General features: G+C 36.7%; 1 protein-coding gene across 2 annotated transcripts in view; it reads left to right on the top strand.

Moving 5' to 3' along the window:
• Positions 1-18,738, top strand: part of MAN1A2 (mannosidase alpha class 1A member 2) — a 61,572-nt gene that overhangs the window by 20,918 nt on the left and 21,916 nt on the right. For both annotated transcript variants that reach the window (XM_084866396.1, XM_084866397.1), the window contains exons 4-8: positions 3,464-3,582; positions 6,725-6,805; positions 12,371-12,465; positions 15,112-15,235; positions 16,233-16,326. In XM_084866396.1, the coding sequence (XP_084722522.1) occupies positions 3,464-3,582; positions 6,725-6,805; positions 12,371-12,465; positions 15,112-15,235; positions 16,233-16,326 (513 nt within the window). The remainder of the gene's footprint in view (positions 1-3,463; positions 3,583-6,724; positions 6,806-12,370; positions 12,466-15,111; positions 15,236-16,232; positions 16,327-18,738) is intronic.

The following is an 18,738-nucleotide window of genomic DNA, read 5'->3' as shown; positions in this document are numbered from 1 at the left end:
GAAGAAAATGATAGTGAAATGGTAGACAAAGTTGAAAATGCAATCTGCAGAAGTTTTAGTAGTCAAAATTAGCTGCGTATATCTTTTAATAATTTTGCCTTTCTGTGCCTTGGGGCTTTTAGCCGATGGCACAAACCTTAAAACAACATATAAGCTGAAAAAAGAACAAAAACTGGTACTCAAGGATTTAAAATGAGCATAAATATTTTGGACAAAATACTAAAGGGAAATATTTAAGTGATTATGGAAGAGATAGGGATATACGGGTGATTAAATCACTTAATAAAGGTTTTATTATCTTAATAAAAGCTGAGGAGCAAGAAAAGTAAAAGGAAAGTATGTCTGTAATAACCCAGAACATTCTAGTTAATATCAACATGGAGTTGGGAGAAGACTGGAGTTGGGAATTTACCAGAGTGTGATGGAGTACTTGTCTTGTTATCAAGATACTATAGGCCCAGTGCATGAAACTTGTGCACTTGCAGGAGGTTGGGGGGTTGGGGGGGGGAGGGCTTCAGCCTGGCCTGAACCCTCTTGATGTCCGGGAGCCCACAGGGAGCGGGCTTAAGCTGTCCATCGGACATCCTTATTGCTGCCATGGAAGTGGGAGAGGCTTCTGCCACCACCACTGCGCTTACCAGCTGTGAGCCCAGCTTCTGGCTGAGAAGCCCCCCCCACCCCCCATGGGAATGCACTGACCACCAGGGGCCAGCTCCTGCATGGAGTGTCTGCCCCCTGGTAGTCAGTGCACATCATAGCGACCAGTGGTTCTGCTGTTCAGTCAATTTGCATATTAGCATTTCATTATATAGGATACTTGATAAGTTGAAGAAAGTATTAGGAGCACATGAATAAGAAAATGTGGTGTAGTGAAGAACAACCATTATAAGAATGAATTTGTATAGTTTTTTTTTTTTTTTTATTACATCAAAACAAAATTTTTTTTTTTCAAATGCAAGCCTGTCACTTTTTAAAAAAATTTTCAGATATACTTTTAATTAATTTACTAAAACATTTTTTTCTATTACAGTTGTATAGCTATAAACTTTCAGAAGAAAATACTATTTACCCAGTAGAGAAAGGACCAGAAGAAAAAAGGAAAGAAAAGAAAAACTAGTAAATTAAGTAATGTCAAATGCTGACTCCTAAAATATCACCAAGAAAACTTGTTAGGACAAAACTTTATTTTTGTTTAATGCTTACTTTGTAAAATAGATCACTACCTCAGCAGAGCCTTAGCCTGTCAGATGGGGAAGGAGAAAGCTGAGATGTTTATTGAGATTTAAAATCTGTTTTTTAAGATGGGCCTTTTAGTTGGAGGAAGCTTGTTCATGATGATCAGATAAGGATCATGATACAATAATTTAGGATGGGTAAGTAGGAAATTTGGAGGCAAAGAGTTCAGAGCTTTGGCGTGTAATCCATCTTGTGATACTTTCTGTTTAAGAGTTGATGGGTCTTTCAGGAAGTTCCTGGAGTGAACAATAAAATTATTTTACACCTTTCATCATTCTGAACAAGAGACTCCTGGAACAGTAAACTCTTGATGAAGACAGTATAGTAATAAAGTTATGTTAATGTAGATAGTAAGCTATGTGGATGGTTTTTCTTCTCAGAAGATAGAAATAATAATTGCATTCCTGGAGTTGGGGAAAACCCAATTGCTCCCTTTTATTTATTCTTTTTCTGTGCTACACTGTTAGCTAATACTTTATTCAGGAATCTTGTGGTTATATTCGTTAGTAAGATTAGCTTGATTCTTATGTGTTTTTAGTATCTAGTTTTGGTATCAGCTAACTTCTTTTAAAAATATATTTTTGTTGATTTTGGAGAGGTAGAGAGAGAGATAGAAACATCAGTGATGAAAGGAAACCATGGGTTGGCTGCCTCCTGCATACATCCTACTGGGGATAGGGTCTGCAACCTGGGCTTGTGCTCTGACTGGGAATCCAACCATGACCTGGTCCATAGGTCTATGCTCAACCACTGAACCATGCCCGCCAGGGTCAGCTAGCTTTTTTTGAATTAGTTCCTCCCTCGTGGGAACATTTCCTTTAGGATTAGGATTATCTCGTTCCTGAAGATGGATAAATCTTAATATTTTGATTTTCTCCACTCACATTCGATTTATGACTTTCTTTTTCAGTATGATCAACATGCTTTTTGATTATTAAGGATTATTGCAGTTTCTGTTCCATGATTATCTAGCCTTGTTGTACTTTGTATTATTTTTAAATAGACATTTTGCCTTTTCTATGAATTTGTACCAGGAGAGGACGGTTGTCTTGAAACCGGACAACAAATAAGTCTGGACTGCCTGTCACTACTTAAGCCAGTTAAGCAGAGATAGAGTTGAATCATGTGAGCATTTTCATTTCCCAATTATTTATTTTCTAATATTACTGGCAGCATGGGAGAGCAGCAGGTCATCCACAGCAATCTGCTCTGCCCCTCCTCCCCCATAAGCCTGCTACTTGTATTGGGAAGGACAAAGATTATGTGTGGAAGTAGGCAAAAGGAGTAAGAATGGGTATCCAAATGGAATAAAAATGGGTAAAATGGTTACAGATTACAGGCTGGGGTGGGGAAGAGAAGGATTCCTTGGGATTCCATTGCTTCCCAAGAAGGTTGCTAATCTTTTCATGATGATAGGCAGTTCTTGGATAAGGAGAATAGACCCCATTTCAAGGTTAACTCTCAGGTTGGGGGCCTACAACTCCCAGACAGGCCAGAATGTGCTTTCTTTAATCATGGTTAATAGAGCATGATTAATATTGATTAGAACTATAGCAAGTCCCCACTGTAGAATTTCTCTCTCCCATCCCCACAGTCTTATGACTTAGCTTGTTATCTTGAACCAACCTCCCCATTTCTTAAATTAATCCTCTTTTTTATTCAACCTAATTTAGTTAGATAGATAGCTCTTATATTATGACCAAAAAGAAAAGTAAGGATAATTATAATTTTGGTTTTTTTTTTTTTTTTAATCTCATTAGTTGTCAATGTGCCATTTTTAGGAAGATATATTAAACAATGTATATTATCTATTCTTAGAGAAAAGTGAACCATGTTGGATATTCTTTTGGGTCCTAATATTCCCTAATATTCCTACTTTTATTGGCTTTTTATAATGATAAAACGGTAATATGCTAATTAGACCGGACATCTTTTGGACATTCTGGACGTCCTTCCTGATGAAGCCGGGGCTGGTGGGAAGCCAGCCCGGATCCTGGATGCCTGTGGGCGGCCTGAGGGAAGCCAGCCTGGGTCCTGGTGCCTGCCGGTGGCTGGAGAAGGGAAGCCTGGGTACCTGGCGCTGGAAGGAAACTGGTGCCAGCAGCCAGGGGAAGGAAGGCCTACTCTTGCAGGAATTTCCGTGCCTCGGGCCTCTACTCTAAAACGTTACAATAGGCCTTATGGGAAGGCCATCTTTTTAATGACAGTTTTTCATCTCCAAAAATAGGAAGTTCACAAATGGGTGCTACCATAGTCGATGCTTTGGATACCCTTTATATCATGGGACTACATGATGAATTCCGAGATGGGCAAAAATGGATTAAAGAGAGTCTTGATTTCAGTGTGGTGAGTACACAGTTGATCATTTCTTCGATTGACTAAAATGACACAGTGTCAAACCCTAATAGTTTGGTTTTTTTTAAACCCTAATAGTTTTGAGCACTTTATTAGGAGTTTAAGGAAATCCCAAGTCCCCTTTTTTTCTTTTGGGATTATCATTTGTTATTTAATTTTTGCATAAAATACACATTCTCACCATCTTCCTTGTACTTTTCTTGCCGTTATCATTTGAGGTACTGTATTAAGGCAATAAATAGTTAGGGGAAGAACATATTAAACTAGAAATATGAGGAAAGCACAAACTGTAAATAATAAGTTTTATTATTTTTTAAAGGTTTATTTGGGTTCTGGCCGGTGTGGCTCAGCTGGTTGGGCTTTATCTCGTGCACCAAAGGGTTGTCAGTTTGTTCCCAGTCAGGGCACATGCCTGGTAGGGGTGGCTCAGTTGTTAAATGGCACTGCTCAGGTTTAAAGCCCAGCACAGCTGCATTCTAGCTGTGTGTCTTGGGAAAGTTCCTTATTCTTTCAGAACCATCATAAAGTACTATCCCACTGCAATATTGTGAGGATTATTTGAGATAATCTGGTACATACAATGTGCTCAGTAAATGGTAGCATTTTTTTTTCATTACCATTCTTCATCTTAAAGAAGTGTGGACTTTTTTGTTGTCTTCATTATCATCTTTCATGTATTTGTGCCTGCTGTTTCTCTGACTGTAGTCAGAAGTCCTTTGTGTTTTTCTCTTTGGCAGACCCTGCATTATTCCAGTTGTGATTTAAATCCAAAAAAAAAAAAAAATTTTTTTTTTTCTAATGCCTTTTCTGATACTAACCTAGAAAAATATTGTTCTAGCATTTCAGACATATTTTAGTTAGAACAATTTTTGTTATCAGATAGGTTTAGGCTTGGCTATGAGTGGCAGAAAACCCAATATAAAATAGCTTAACCAAGATAAATGTTCATTTCTCTTTTAGTACAGAGATGGGCTTTTCAGGGTAGATTTGAGTAGCTCCTTGAGCATCAGAGTCCTAGGGTTCTTTGTCTTGTTACTCTGTCAACTTCAGTATGTAGCTTCAAACTCATGGTATAAGGTGGCTCCTCAAGATAAGGTAGATAAACCTTCCAGTTGCAGAAAAGGGAAAAGGATAGAGAAAGATATGTAACCATTCTTTAAGTACACTTCTGGGGAGTTGGTCATCCCATTTTTGCTTCTATACCATTGAGTAGCTCTTACACATAGGACGCAACCTTAGTAAAAAGAGGCTGAGAAATAATAGTCCCCCCCCCCCCCCCACTTTTTTTGGCTATGTGGCCCTTATAGATTGCACTTTCTGTATCTTGTTTAAGAAGGCACTACTCCAGGGTCATGCAGATATATTACTATATTTAACTCTAAATATTTAATGTTTGCTTTGGCATTTAGGTCTTTAATTCATATGGAATTAATTTTTTTAATGCAAGGTGAGGTAGGCTATCAGTTTACCCTTGTACCATTTATTTCCCCATTATTTATACATGCCACATTAGTTATATTAGTCTTTTGTTTTCTATTGGCTTTTTTCTTTATCTCTATACCATTATTAAACTGTCTTCACTACAGTATTTTTGTAAGAAGCTTGATATCTATATGTGAATCTTAATAGCTGATCTTCTTCCTCTATGAAATTACCTTAATTCTCAGCTCTTTGTTTTTTTTCAGCTCTGGAATACTGTTGAAATTTTTTATATATATATATATATATATATAAAATTATATATATATATATATATATATATATATATATAGATATATATATATTATTGGTTTTTTACAGAGAGGAAGAGAGAGGGATAGAGGGTAGAAATGTCAATGAGAGAGAATCATCGATCAGCTGCCTCTTGCACACCCTCTACTGGTATATGCCCTTGACCAGAATCGAACCTGGGACCTTTCAGTCCGCAGACTGATGCTCTATCCACTGAGCCAAACCGGTTTCGGCAAATACTGTTGAAATTTTGGTGATGATTGCTTTCAATTTATAGATTAATTTAGGGAGAATTGATATTGGTGCAATCTCAATAATTTGCTAGCATATCGTTTTTATCATTTGGCTCTCTATGCTATTTATTTTAATTAGAGAATTTACTGCTTAGTATTGTTAACCAAATATGGGGAACTGAAAAGGCAAAAAGAGGACATTGTGGTATCACAAGAAGTATTAACTACATTAAACAGCTGCTACCCCTGGGACTTTGAGAACAATGTGAAGAGATTAGGATAATTAAAACTACACAAGATAGATGCCACCAACTGGTCAAAGATGGCTGTCCCCATATTGACACAAGATGGCCAACATAAGAAGTTGGGGGCGACTAGGCCTGCAGGGAAGGGCAGTTGGTGAGGACCAGGCCTGCAGGGGAGAGCAGTCAGGGGTGACCAGACCTTCAGGGGAGGGTAGTTAGGGGTGACCAGGCCTGCAGGGAAGGGCATTTAGGGGCAATCAGCCTGGCAGGGGAGCAGTTAGACATCAATCAGGCTGGCAGGGGAGTGTATAGGGGGTGATCAGGCTGGCAGGCAGAGTGGTTGGGGCAATCAGGAAGACAGGCAAGCGAGCAGTTGGGAGCCAGCAGTCCTGGATTGTGAGAGGGATCCCAGATTGGAGAGGGTGCAGACTAGGCTGAAGGACACCCCCTCCTGTGCACGAATTTTGTGCTTCGGGCCTCTAGTTTGGTAATAAAAAAGCAAGTCAAAGGAATACTGGAAGAAGATGTTATTAGAGAAATGGGGATCTGATTATGTTGGATCTTATTAGTCATTGTACTCTCAATGTAGCCAGAAGTCATTGTAAGGATTTGCCATGGAATAGTAGCCTAAACTGACTTAGGATTTAAAGGCTCACTCAGCTATAGGATGCTGTATAAATAGAGTGTAAGCTGAAGGGTAAGGATGAAATCAGGGAAACTGGCTAGAAGATTACTAAGGTGATAGAGGCCTTCCTCCCTCTTTCTCTTCTTCTATATATTTATGAATGTGTATTGCAAATGGGAGGGGAGAGATGAAGATGTAGAAAGTGGAAAAACATTCTCCACAGGATGTTTGCAAGAAACTTAAAGTATTGAAAACTAAAGTTTTACATATATGTGAATATTTTCAATATATTTTCACAGAATTCAGAGGTGTCTGTGTTTGAAGTCAACATTCGATTTATTGGAGGCCTACTTGCAGCATATTATCTTTCAGGAGAGGAGGTGAGCAAAATCAAGTAACTCATTGTTTTGGGGAAGGGGCTGAGAATGGAACTTAATAAATGAAAGATTTCCTTAATTGTCAAATATTAAACTAATATTAAGGTTTGCTGAAAGAACTGGAGGGTACAAGTAGGGCTGTTCCTCGGGAATAGTGAGTTTTTCATTTTGAGAACATAAATTCATCACACATCTTAACTTTACATACACCACGTCTCCTTTGCAGGAACAATCCTCTGGTTGTTGCTGCTACAATTAATTACATGGTCAAAACAAAATAAAGATTGAATATGGATCGTCCCAAGACCAAAAGTTAATTATTAAAACTGTTTGGAAATTGACTACATTTTTTTGCTCTAAACTTAAAATACAACAACTCTGAGTTCTCCTTCTGGAAGTCTTGGTGTAATACACACAGACACATTGGAGTTCTATGGTGATGAAGAAGTGGATGTGGGAAATTCCACCACTCAGATGGGATAAAGAATGGGATTAAGTAGTGGGAGAAAGAAAAACTAAGGGAAGGAAGCTATAAGTAATTTCTATTTCATTTTCTGAGAAACTAAATTGCTCACCCATATATTCAATTAGTTTGTGAGCTTTTCGTGAATTTAAGAAAATTCGTCTTTTGTTATGGGTGTTGAAAAGTGGATTTCTTATATGTGTTGTCTTTAGTTTTTTGTGGTAAACTCTAAAGTCATCATTTTTAGGATTTCTTGAACCTTTATGGCTTCAGGATGTTATTAGAAAGCCTTCCCCATGTTTGTGTTATTACAAAACAAAAATTCCCATTTTCCATCTGGATTTTTATGATTTCATATGCTTGTATTTAAATATTTCGTCTGTGTTGCATGCTTGTGTAAAGAGTGAGCTATTCCTGTACTACAATTCTTTTAGAAGCAATATGTTTGAAGGTGCCAGTGTTTAATAGAAATGTTAGATTAATAACATTGATTTAATTTGTAATTTTGCTGTCAGACTTTATTATGTAACTCCGTTATACAACCAACTTATCTTTCTATAGCCACTTCCTCAGTTCACATTTATTCTTTTTTTTAAATTCTTACCGGAGGAGATTTTTAGAGAGAGGGAGGGAGAGAAAGAGACACATCCACTTATTTCCCTATTGGCGGAGTCTTGCTGTATGAAAACACTTTCCTGACCTCGCCAGGCTGCTACCTTGTTGAGTGCATCTTCTTCACATGGACTGATCTGGGACTTGACTCCCTTTGCTAGGTCTTTCCTCATGTTGGTTCCACCCCTTCCCGGACATTGCTGCCCAGTCATACCTCTGGGCTCAGACTCTTGACTTCAGGAGCTTCTGGAGTGACATATTAAACAATGAAGGGAGGAAGAAAATGAACTATTTTGGTACCTTCAATTTCAGATTCTTTTTTCAGTTTCCTTGAGAAAGGAGCACATTTTTCTTTTTACCTTTATGCTTATCTGATTATGTAGAAGTACTAAATAATTTGTGTAATTGGCATACTTGATTAATTTTCCTACCAAAAGGCAATATGATTCAAAATTAATTATGAACAGCACAGGAAAGAGAATAATCATCAGTCTTGCCTGTTCACACTGGGCTTCCCACCCGAAAGTCGAAGCAGAATGTTGAAATTTGGTTGCTGTTATCATAGGAAAACATTAACATGATGAAAGGCATATGATGTTACCATTATTTCTATTTTGGCCATTTTGTGGAGGAAAGTACATATGCTTTGGAGTTAAAGGTTGAATTTCTACTCTGCCTCCCTTTCATGTGATATCTGGCAAGGCATTTACCTTCTATAATTGAAGTTTCTTCATCTCTGACAATGTGAGAGTTCACTTGAGAGTTGTGAGGTTAAGTGACATGACAGTGCCTAGCATAGTACCTGGCTCAATAGATATTACTTTGCCTTTCTTCTTCTTCGCCATTTTCCTGTGTGGTAAGTAGTCTGTGTTTCTAATGAGTAGGGAATCCTTTTATTTATTTTAAAATGGACATATGTTAATTTTTTTTAGGATATAGTCTACTCATAAAATAAAGAGAACATGTTTTACTTTTGTGACTTCCTCTTACAATAGAAAATTACTGACCATTTTTCTTTTCTCCTTGATCATTTTACATGGAAAGCTCTAATCCATATGTTTTAGGAAACCAACAATAAATCCCTGAGGTCTACTAAAAAGAAATAAAACATAGAAAAATAATTTGGATATGACAATATTCTAATATTAGATAGACAATAAATCCCTATGTCTCATATAAGCCAAAAAATTACCTATAACTTATAAAATGGCAAAATACTTCTCTTATAGAACATTTTACATGCATTCTGTGTTCTGGTATAAGGAACCAAATGAGGGTCATATGTCATCCTGATAAAGCATTCCTCTCCTGTTGATTTATTAATCTCATAAATGTGAAACTTTATCATTTTATTTTCTTAGAACAAGGCTATTTATATTACATATTCACAAGTTTAAAAATCTTGATGATTTATTATGTTTACTTCTATCCTCAAATATATGGCGTACCTTTTACAGGATTGTCTCTTCTCATTTTTTAATGGTTATCAAAGTGGCATCCCTTCCTGAATAAGGTAATAACATAATTTATGTAGATAACTGCATCTGAAATCTGTCAGACCGAGTAGAGAATTGGTTATGTGGAGTTTAATACATATTCCACAGATAATAAAAACAGAATAAAAGAAACACCACCACCAAAATCTTTCTTTACCAAAACACAAATAGTACTGTATTGTCTGTGGAGTAAGGTCATTTCTAAACAAGTTTAGGGATGTTTTCTAAGACAAATAGAATGCCATTTTTAAAAATCTAAAGTCCTTTAAGGAAAGTTCTGAGTTAAAGAAAAAAAAAAGATGTAGAGTATTATTTTTTTTTTGGTCTGGTTTAAATATTAGTCATATTGTCTGACTGCACTAATTCTCATTTTACTTTTTGAAACTTGATTTTGCTCCAAAAATTGCTGCTATTTTCATTGAAAATTAGACACTTTCATTTTCTACCGATGTACTGGTACTTGAACAAACATTCCACTATGCTTTGCTGACCCAGATAACAACGTTTTCCTCTTAAAAGTAAAGTTCATCTACACTTTTGTACTCATTCTACATCTTTATAGTCCCAGAAGTAATACCAATTCATAGTTAATGGCTATGGTTATGATTACTGGTTTAATAGATCAGAAGGGTTTGGAGTCCCTACCATAGGAGCTAGAAATTTAGGGGTGAAATCCAGGAAGGAGTGAGCAAGAGAGGCCCCAGTTCTGTATACATGACACTATGTATTTAGACCACATTGCTTTATTTCCCTGTATTTTTGTAGAGCTACGCCATAATTTTCTGCCTAAAGTAAACACTTATCCTTCCACTTCTGCCTGGTGAAGAACTTCAAGGCCCAGATTACTTATTTTAAGCATCTCTGCTGACGTCAATTTACATACAATTAAATGCACCCACTTTAAGTGTAAAGAAGCTGTTGGAGGGAATGCACATGATACGATATTTGAAAAATAATTTTGCTATGTCAAGTAAACATTTAAAATTTAAAATTATCTCCCTAGCCAGTTTGGCTCAGTGGATGGAGCATTGGCCTGTCATTATGAAGGGTCCTTGGTTCGATTCCGGGTCAAGGGCACATATCTTGGTTGCAGGCTCCTCCGCGGCCTGAGTCCTGGTCGGGACTTGTGTAAGAGATGTGTTTCTCTCACATCAGTATTTGTTTTTCCTTCTCTTTTCCACTTTCTCTACATATCAATGGAAAAATATTCTTGGGTGAGGATTAAAACAAAACATTTTAAATTCTCTTTGAGCCAGTTATTTATTTAGAATTATATTCCCTAAAAGTAACAATGTGGATACCTAAGGTTTACTCAGAAGGATATTTCATTGCAGTAGTGTGTTTGTGTAGCCCATGGTGGCGGGTGGGGGGTGGATGATTGAAAAAATTAATACATGTCTTACTATAGAATACTGTACAAGTATAAACATACGTCTGATATATTTTAACTAGGAAAAATATGCTTGCTGTGTGTGTGTGTGTGTGTGTGTGTGTGTGTGTGTGTTTCTATACATCCAGTCAGTTAGAATGCTATAAATAACCCATCAACTTGAGGCATATAGGAGAACGTGCCACTTTTCCTAATGAGGTATGATGACCCAATCTCAGTTTGGAGCCTGTAAGTCACTAGTTCCAAAGTAGAGTACACAAACCTATCATGTTTTTTTGTTTGTTTGTTTGTTTTAAATATATTTTATTGATTTTTTTACAGAGAGGAAGGAGAGAGGGATAGAAAGCTAGAAACATCGATGAGAAAGACATTGATCAGTTGCCTCCTGCACACCCCCCACCGGGGATGTGCCCGCAACCAAGGTACATACCTTTGACCGGAATAGAACCTGGGACCTTTCAGTCTGCAGGCCGACGATCTATCCACTGAGCCAAACCGGTTTCGGCCAAACCTATCTGCTTTGATATGCTAGGGATTTTTGAAATCTTACAATGTATATCTTGGTAATAGTATCTAATTTTAAAAGTTTAGAAACACTGATATTTAGGTAATTGATTGTTTCAGGTACCAAAAATAGGAGCAATTGGGACCAAGGGATGAAGCATTTATTTTTTAATTTTCCCCCCCATTTTTTATTAAGGTATTATATGGGTACATATCTTACCATTGCTCCCCTTCCCACTCCCATTTATGCCCTCACCCCCCAGAGTTTTGCGTCCATTGGTTATACTTATATGCACACATACAAGTCTTTCAGTTGATCTCTTATCTCCCCTACCTCTCCCTAACCTTGGGATGAAGCATTTATAAATCTCAAATTAAACTTGGAATGTGAACTCAAATGTTTTCTTTTCCTTTAATAAATTGGTTAAACTTTGATGGAAAATGTTGAGACTGAAATGTACTTACAATACTTCAAGGGTATTTATCCAAATAGGTTTGTGCCTTTTTCTTTTGTGTAGATATTTATACTAAGCTTGTATACCATGGATAAGCATTTCATAGCCTAAGGTTTTCTCTTAGATCTTTGCCAGCTAAAAATAAAGATACTATCAACACCAAAACCATATCCTTACCTTTCTTTTTTAATATATTTTATTGATTTTTTACAGAGAGGAAGGGAGAGAGATAGAGAGCTAGAAATGTCGATGAGAGAGAAACATCGACCAGCTGCCTCTTCCACACCCCCCACTGAGGATGTGCCCACAACCCAGGTACATGCCCTTGACCGGAATCGAACCTGGGACCTTTCAGTCCGCAGACCGACGCTCTACCACTGAGCCAAACCGGTTTCGGCATACCCTTACCTTTCATTAATTGTAATTTCAGCCCATTGCACATTGGGTAGCTTTCTTCAGTGTCCAATTTACATTTCCCCTGATTGCTGTATATGCTACATGTTACCACAGAGATGCCACTTTTCACCCTGTGCTTGCATATATCCAGTACATTTCGGTGTGCATTGTATGAGAGACCAGCATATGGTGATGGCTGCGATTTATAAATTGATTACTATAATTTATGAATATTCATGTTTTTAATCTCAGATATTCAAGATTAAAGCAGTCCAATTGGCTGAGAAACTCCTTCCTGCCTTTAACACACCTACTGGGATTCCCTGGGCAATGGTGAATCTGAAAAGGTAAGTTATATTTGTATGTGGGTATTCTTGTTATAGAATTCTGTTTTAATTGATCTTTTAGAGTTTTTATTTAATGATGCATTTGCTGTTTCTCTGATGGGAAATATCTTCTATCAGATCTAGTCATCCTTGCTCCTTCTTACATCACTCAGTTCTCAGGCAAATTATGTCTTTGCAGGAGCACTTTCTCTGAACATTATATATAAAGAGCCTGCCTGCTAACTCACCTTCACTGGTACCCACTATTCTGTTTTTCTGTTTAATTTTCTTCATGACGACTACCACTATTTAAACTGGTCTTATTGCCTAACCAGTTTGGCTCAGTAGAGCATCGGCTTTTGGACCAAAGGATCCCGGGTTCGATTCCAATCAAGGACACATACCTTGTTTGCAGGCTCCTCCCTGGCTTGGGCCCTGGTGGGGCATGTGCAGGAGACAACCAATTGATGTGTTTCTCTCACATCAATGTTTCTCTGTCTTTCCCTCTCCCTTCCATTCTCCCTAAAAATCAATGGAAAAATATCCTTAGGTAAGAATTAATAACAACCTCAACAATCCCTCCCCTCGCCCCCCCCCCCAAAAAAAGTTTTCTCAACACAGATGAATAAAATATGACATGTTGAATTGGCACTATACAAGTGGGTATAAAATGAGAGAAAGACTTATACTTTGTTCCCAAAGTAGAAAAGACCCAGGAGAATGGTTTAGAGATCTAGTAAGAAGAACTCTGCTACTTGAATAATTAATCTAGTCTTCCAGTTCCAACCATGGAATAGCTTATATCAGACTAACCCTACCACCAAAAACAATCAGAAACACTTAACCAAATGTTTGGAGGCATTCTTGAGCAACAAACTCAGGTGGGACCTCTTTCCTAAGAGGTCATCTCCATATAAACATTGGCTCCCCCCTCCCCAGGGCATTTTCCAAGGCACAGTACAGAGCAAGAGAGGCCAAGTCTAACACGGGGCAGAGGAGGCCTGCTGAACAGGTTCTGGAGCTGCCAAAATGACTGAAATAAACTACCCTTAACAAAGCCAAAAACCTAGGTAATCTGCCTCTACTCAACCTGTGTTTCAAAAGAAACTTAACCTTCTTAGAGAAAAGACAATGACTAATGCCTTGACATTTTTTTATTTATATTGTCTGGCTTCCAACAAAAATTTTAAGGCAGGCAAAAAAAAAAAAAAAAAAATTTATATATATATATATATATATATATATATATATATATACACACACACATATGTACATATATATATATATATATATATATATATATATATATATATATATATATAAATATCCTAGCAATACATCTGCACAAAAGAAATGTACATAAGACTATTCACTGTAAAAGTTTTCATAATAGCAAAATATTAGAAATATGCTGAAAGACTACCAATAGTGCATTGATTAAATTGTATCTGTTCACATAGTATAGTTTCACACTGGCACTGTTAACATTTGGGGCTGGACAGTTCTTTATTGCATGATACTCGTATAGTATAGATGTTACATCTTTGGCGCCAGCACAATAAATGCATATTGCACTTAAAGGTTTGAGACAACAATGCTGCAACCGGTTTGGCTCAGTGGTAGAGCGTCGGTCTGCGGACTAAAAGGTCCCAGACTCGATTCCAGTCAAGGGCATGTACGTTGGTTGCGGGCACATCCCCGGTGGGGGGTGTGCAAGAGGCAACTGGTCGATGTTTCTCTCTCATTGACGTTTGTAGCTCTCTATCTCTCTCCCTTTCTCTCTGTAAAAAAATCAATAAAATATTAAAAAAAAAGGGGGGGGGGGCTTGAGACAACTCAGAATGAATGCTCTCACATATTTGCATAGGCCTCATTTCAAGTCATTTCTATTATGGAATTTTGTGAAGCTTTAAAATTAAGTTGTTAATGAACTTCTTTACGTATTTGTTCATTAACAACTTTCTTTTTAATGAGGTACATCTTGAAAGTTAAAATACAAGGTACAGAGCAGTAAGTATACTTTGCTACGTTTTGTTTAACAAATGAAGAAAATATATATTTGGATTGCTTGTACAGTATGTGCATTTAAAATTCTGTACCAACATATAAGTTAATGAAAGTTATATTTATGGGACTTGGGGGTATGAAGAGAGATGAGATTTCTGGGGTGAAATATGTTTACTATATACTTTTCTATGTTGTTTTAATTTTTAAAAATGTGGATGTAGTACCTATTAAATTTTTTAAAATATATATTTTTATTGATTTTAGAGAGGAAGGGAGAGGGAGAGAGAGAGAAACATCAATGGTGAAAAAGAATCATTGGTTGCCTGTCTCCTGCTTGCCCCCTACTGGGGATTGAGCCCACAACCTGGGCATGTGCCCTTGACTGGAATTGATCCTGGAACCCTTCAGTCTGCACACCAATGCTCTATCCACTGAGCCAAACCAGCTAGGGCCAAAAAATATTTTAATAAAAAAATAAAATTTTAGATATAAATAAGCTATTGTGTTAGATATAATTTTAAAATTTTAATTTTTCAATTATAGTTTACATTCAGTATTATAAATATAATCATTTCTGAGATATCTATTTAAAGTTTATTTATTCATTTCAAAATATTTTGGTCTTTTTACAATTCTCCTTTTCTCTTTGCTTTCATTTAGTGGAGTCGGGCGGAACTGGGGCTGGGCATCCGCGGGAAGCAGCATTCTTGCTGAATTTGGGACCCTGCATATGGAGTTTGTCCACCTCAGCTACTTGACAGGGGACCCGGTTTACTACAAAAAGGTTTGCTCTTTTTCTTTCGTTATAAAAGAGTTGCTTTGGCAGCACATATGCTAACATTGGAACAATACAGAGAAGATTAGCATGGCCCCTGCACAAGGATGGCATGCAAATTCATGAAGAGTTCCATAGTTTAAAAAAAAAATGTCCTTCAACAATTACAAAAAGACTTGACTGATGCTTAGAGAATGATTGCCTTTTTAGAAATATATTTATTAGAGTTCTGGCCTTCTTTTTCTTTTTAAATTACCTAAAGAGATGTTTTGTTTAGAACATATTTAAAATATTTACTGCTATTTGAGAAGTTTTAATGATTGGTGGGCTTTTTAAAAAATCTCATTGTCATCACTATTCAGCATTGTGCTGAATTTCCTAGACAGCATAGTAAGTCAAGAAAAACGAAATGAACAAAAAGTTCAAGAATGGAATTGACTTGAAAAGGAAGGAAAACAACAGTAATTAATCACAAATTACATGATTATCTACCTAAATATTAAGACAGTCTACATTTAAATGATTAGAAATAGCATAATATATTTTTGAATATAGATATTAAAAATCAGTAGAATTTCTCATCATCAGCTACAAGAGGCAAGAAAGTGTCATTTTACAAAAACATACATTACTAGGGGCCCGGTGCATGAATTTGTGCACGGGTGAGGTCCCTCGGCCTGGCCAGTGACTGGGGCCTACCAGTAATTTTGAACTGTATCTTTTGGTGGGTTTATCTGCAGAGAACTTACATTTTTGTCATCTCCAACTGCACCATCAGTTCAATGCTATCAAAATTCCAATGGCTTTTTGCTTTGTATTTTTACTGTTGCTTGATTTTATATAATGATCATATGTCATCATAAAAATGAGGCACTTTAAAAATAGTAGCTTTACTTGACCACTACAGACACAAAAAAAGGTAGAGGAGGTGGTGAAGGTTCTGAATGAGGAAAAAACACAAAGCTTTTTTATAAAGCCATTTATTTTTGTTAATTGCATTCTTTAGGTCATGCACATTCGGAAGCTACTTCAGAAAATGGATCGTCCAAATGGTCTTTATCCAAATTATTTGAATCCAAGAACAGGTCGCTGGGGTCAATGTAAGTATTTCTAGTACAGCTGATCCTTTGTTAAAAGGTTATTTGTGTGGAAACTTCTGCTTGGTGTAGTGATAAGTATACCACATGTAGAATGAGAAACCTTCAGTTAGTGTCTAGGCCTGTAATTGGTTACCTTGGTCAGGTTTCTAATCTCTTGTAGTTTCAGTTTTTCTTCTTGTAAAATGGTTAAAATAGCAACTTTCTTGTTATATTTATTTCATCACAATAAAGAATTACAATAAAAATAATTCTTTCACCCCCCCCCAAATAAACTGAAATTGTTCTTCAGAATACATTGACTCTAAGCAGTATTAATTTTGAGGATGTTATAAAAAGCTATTCAATTGTTATTGGCAAGGGGTCTTTAAAATCCTAGGGGAGTAGCTCTTATATCTTTTAGCAGCTGCAGCCCTTACTAAATTGTCCAATTTGTTCCTTTTAATGTTTCATATATTTTATATCAGCTTCTGAAAAGTACATCAAATTCCATTATTATCTTTGAGCAGTATACATCTGTCATATCTATAAATAGTCTGCAAAACAGAGAATTGAACTGAAATTTAACAATTCAGCTTTGGCTAACTATATTGTAATTAGAATAATGATAATGTTTGTGACATGCACATAGCAATCACAGAGAATAATTACTGGTAATTACCTTCAGGAAAAGTTCTTGGCAACAGATATAAAAGAGTATAGTAAGAAACCTAGATTAAAGGCATATCATTAGTATTTTTTCTTCTTTTACTTTATTTTCTGCTACTTTTCTAAATACAATGCTTAGTCTATGCCATTTAATGATTGAAGTGAAGAAAATATAGGAAATTGGTCATACTAATTTATTAAATTTTATACTAATAAAAACTGGGGGAAAATAAGAATGGGTAAAATATTTGAAGTTAGAAGATTAATTATGGATTTCCCACTTAATAATTTAAATGCTATTTAACTTTTCTGTGCCTTTGTTTTTTCATCTGTTCTAATTGTACTTGCTTAATAGGATGGCCATTTGGATCATATTTTTAAGATAATATATCTGAAAATGCTTCACTTTAAGCACATGATATAAATATTAGTTTTAAATCTAGAATTTTCTATAAAACATCTCAGTAAATAGTTTCTGTTAGAAATCTGCCAGTAACTTCATGACATGCTGACACAGATTATGTGAATCATTGGTATTTAGTTGTGTTTTATAATGTGTTATTAATTTCTGAATATCGAGGAGCCTGGAGAGTCATGTTTCATTGAATTCAACACCTCCCAGGCATGGTTCAGTGGTTTAAGAGGGAAGTCAGATTACTGGGTGATAAATTCCATAGTTATCGTGGATCTCAGGCTTCTGCTGTTTGTTCATTTATTAAGCAATCTAAAGGCCTGATGCATGAAATTCATGCATGGGTAGGGTCTCTAGGCCTGGCACTGCCCACATGCCATCACCTCTCTCCTCTGCTGCTGCTGCCAGTCACCACCTCTTGAGGGGTGATAGGGCGATTGGGGGAGGCCCCCCTCTGACCTACCTTGGCTAGCCTGGGGCCTGCAGGTTGGGGGCAGCTCCTGCATTGAGTGTCTGCCCCTTGGTGGTGATCAGTGTGCATCATAGCAACTGGTCATTCTACCAGTTGTTCCACTGTGTGGTCAATTTGCATATTAGGCTTTTATTATATAGGATGATCTTCCACTGGAGCGATACTTAAAAGAGTTGGAGAGATCCTATGAGCAGGACTGTGAATGCATCTTATAACCTGAGTAACATATAGCTAAACTGGAAACTCTGGCCATAATTCACAGATCCACAAAGCATTTCTTCTACGCAAACATCATGTTTGCTTTTTCCTGTTTTCTCCCACTATTTCACCTCCTTTAATTCCGTGATATCTTTTATCTTGTTTACTTTCCTGCTCATTTGTTCTTCCATAGATCTACAATATAGCCAGAGCACAAAGTTTTACAAAACCCTGTTTGGTATTCTGATGACTCTGCTCTGGGTATTATACTCCAGAGTACCATTTATATCCTTTAATCACTCCATTCTCTCTGTATAAACTCCCATAGCACAAATCCATTTTAGGTATTGATGACTCCCTAATGTATACCCCTAACTTAGTGCTCTCTCTGGATTTCTGCATATCTGATTGCCTGTTTATTGTATTCATTTAGATATCCAACTGGCATCTCAAATTCAACATGCCAAAATTTAAAATTCCTTTGAGGTCTGGCCTTCATTTCTTCTTTCTTTCAGTTAATTAGGTCTTCATTTCTCTCCCACAGTTAATATCACCCCTGATCAACACATCCTCCATAATGGCCTCTTATTGATGGCTGCTGACTGATCAGAGTGGTGGTTGCTGAAAGTTGGGGTGCCTGTGGCAATTTCTTAAAATAAGATAACAATGAAGTTTGCTGCATCAA

This window comes from Pipistrellus hanaki (genome assembly GCF_964339955.1).
Source record: "Pipistrellus hanaki genome assembly, chromosome: 18".
In the NCBI taxonomy this organism is placed as follows: Eukaryota; Metazoa; Chordata; class Mammalia; order Chiroptera; family Vespertilionidae; genus Pipistrellus; species Pipistrellus hanaki.
Note: the sequence above shows the minus strand (reverse complement) of the source record. Positions and strands in the feature narration are given on the sequence as shown.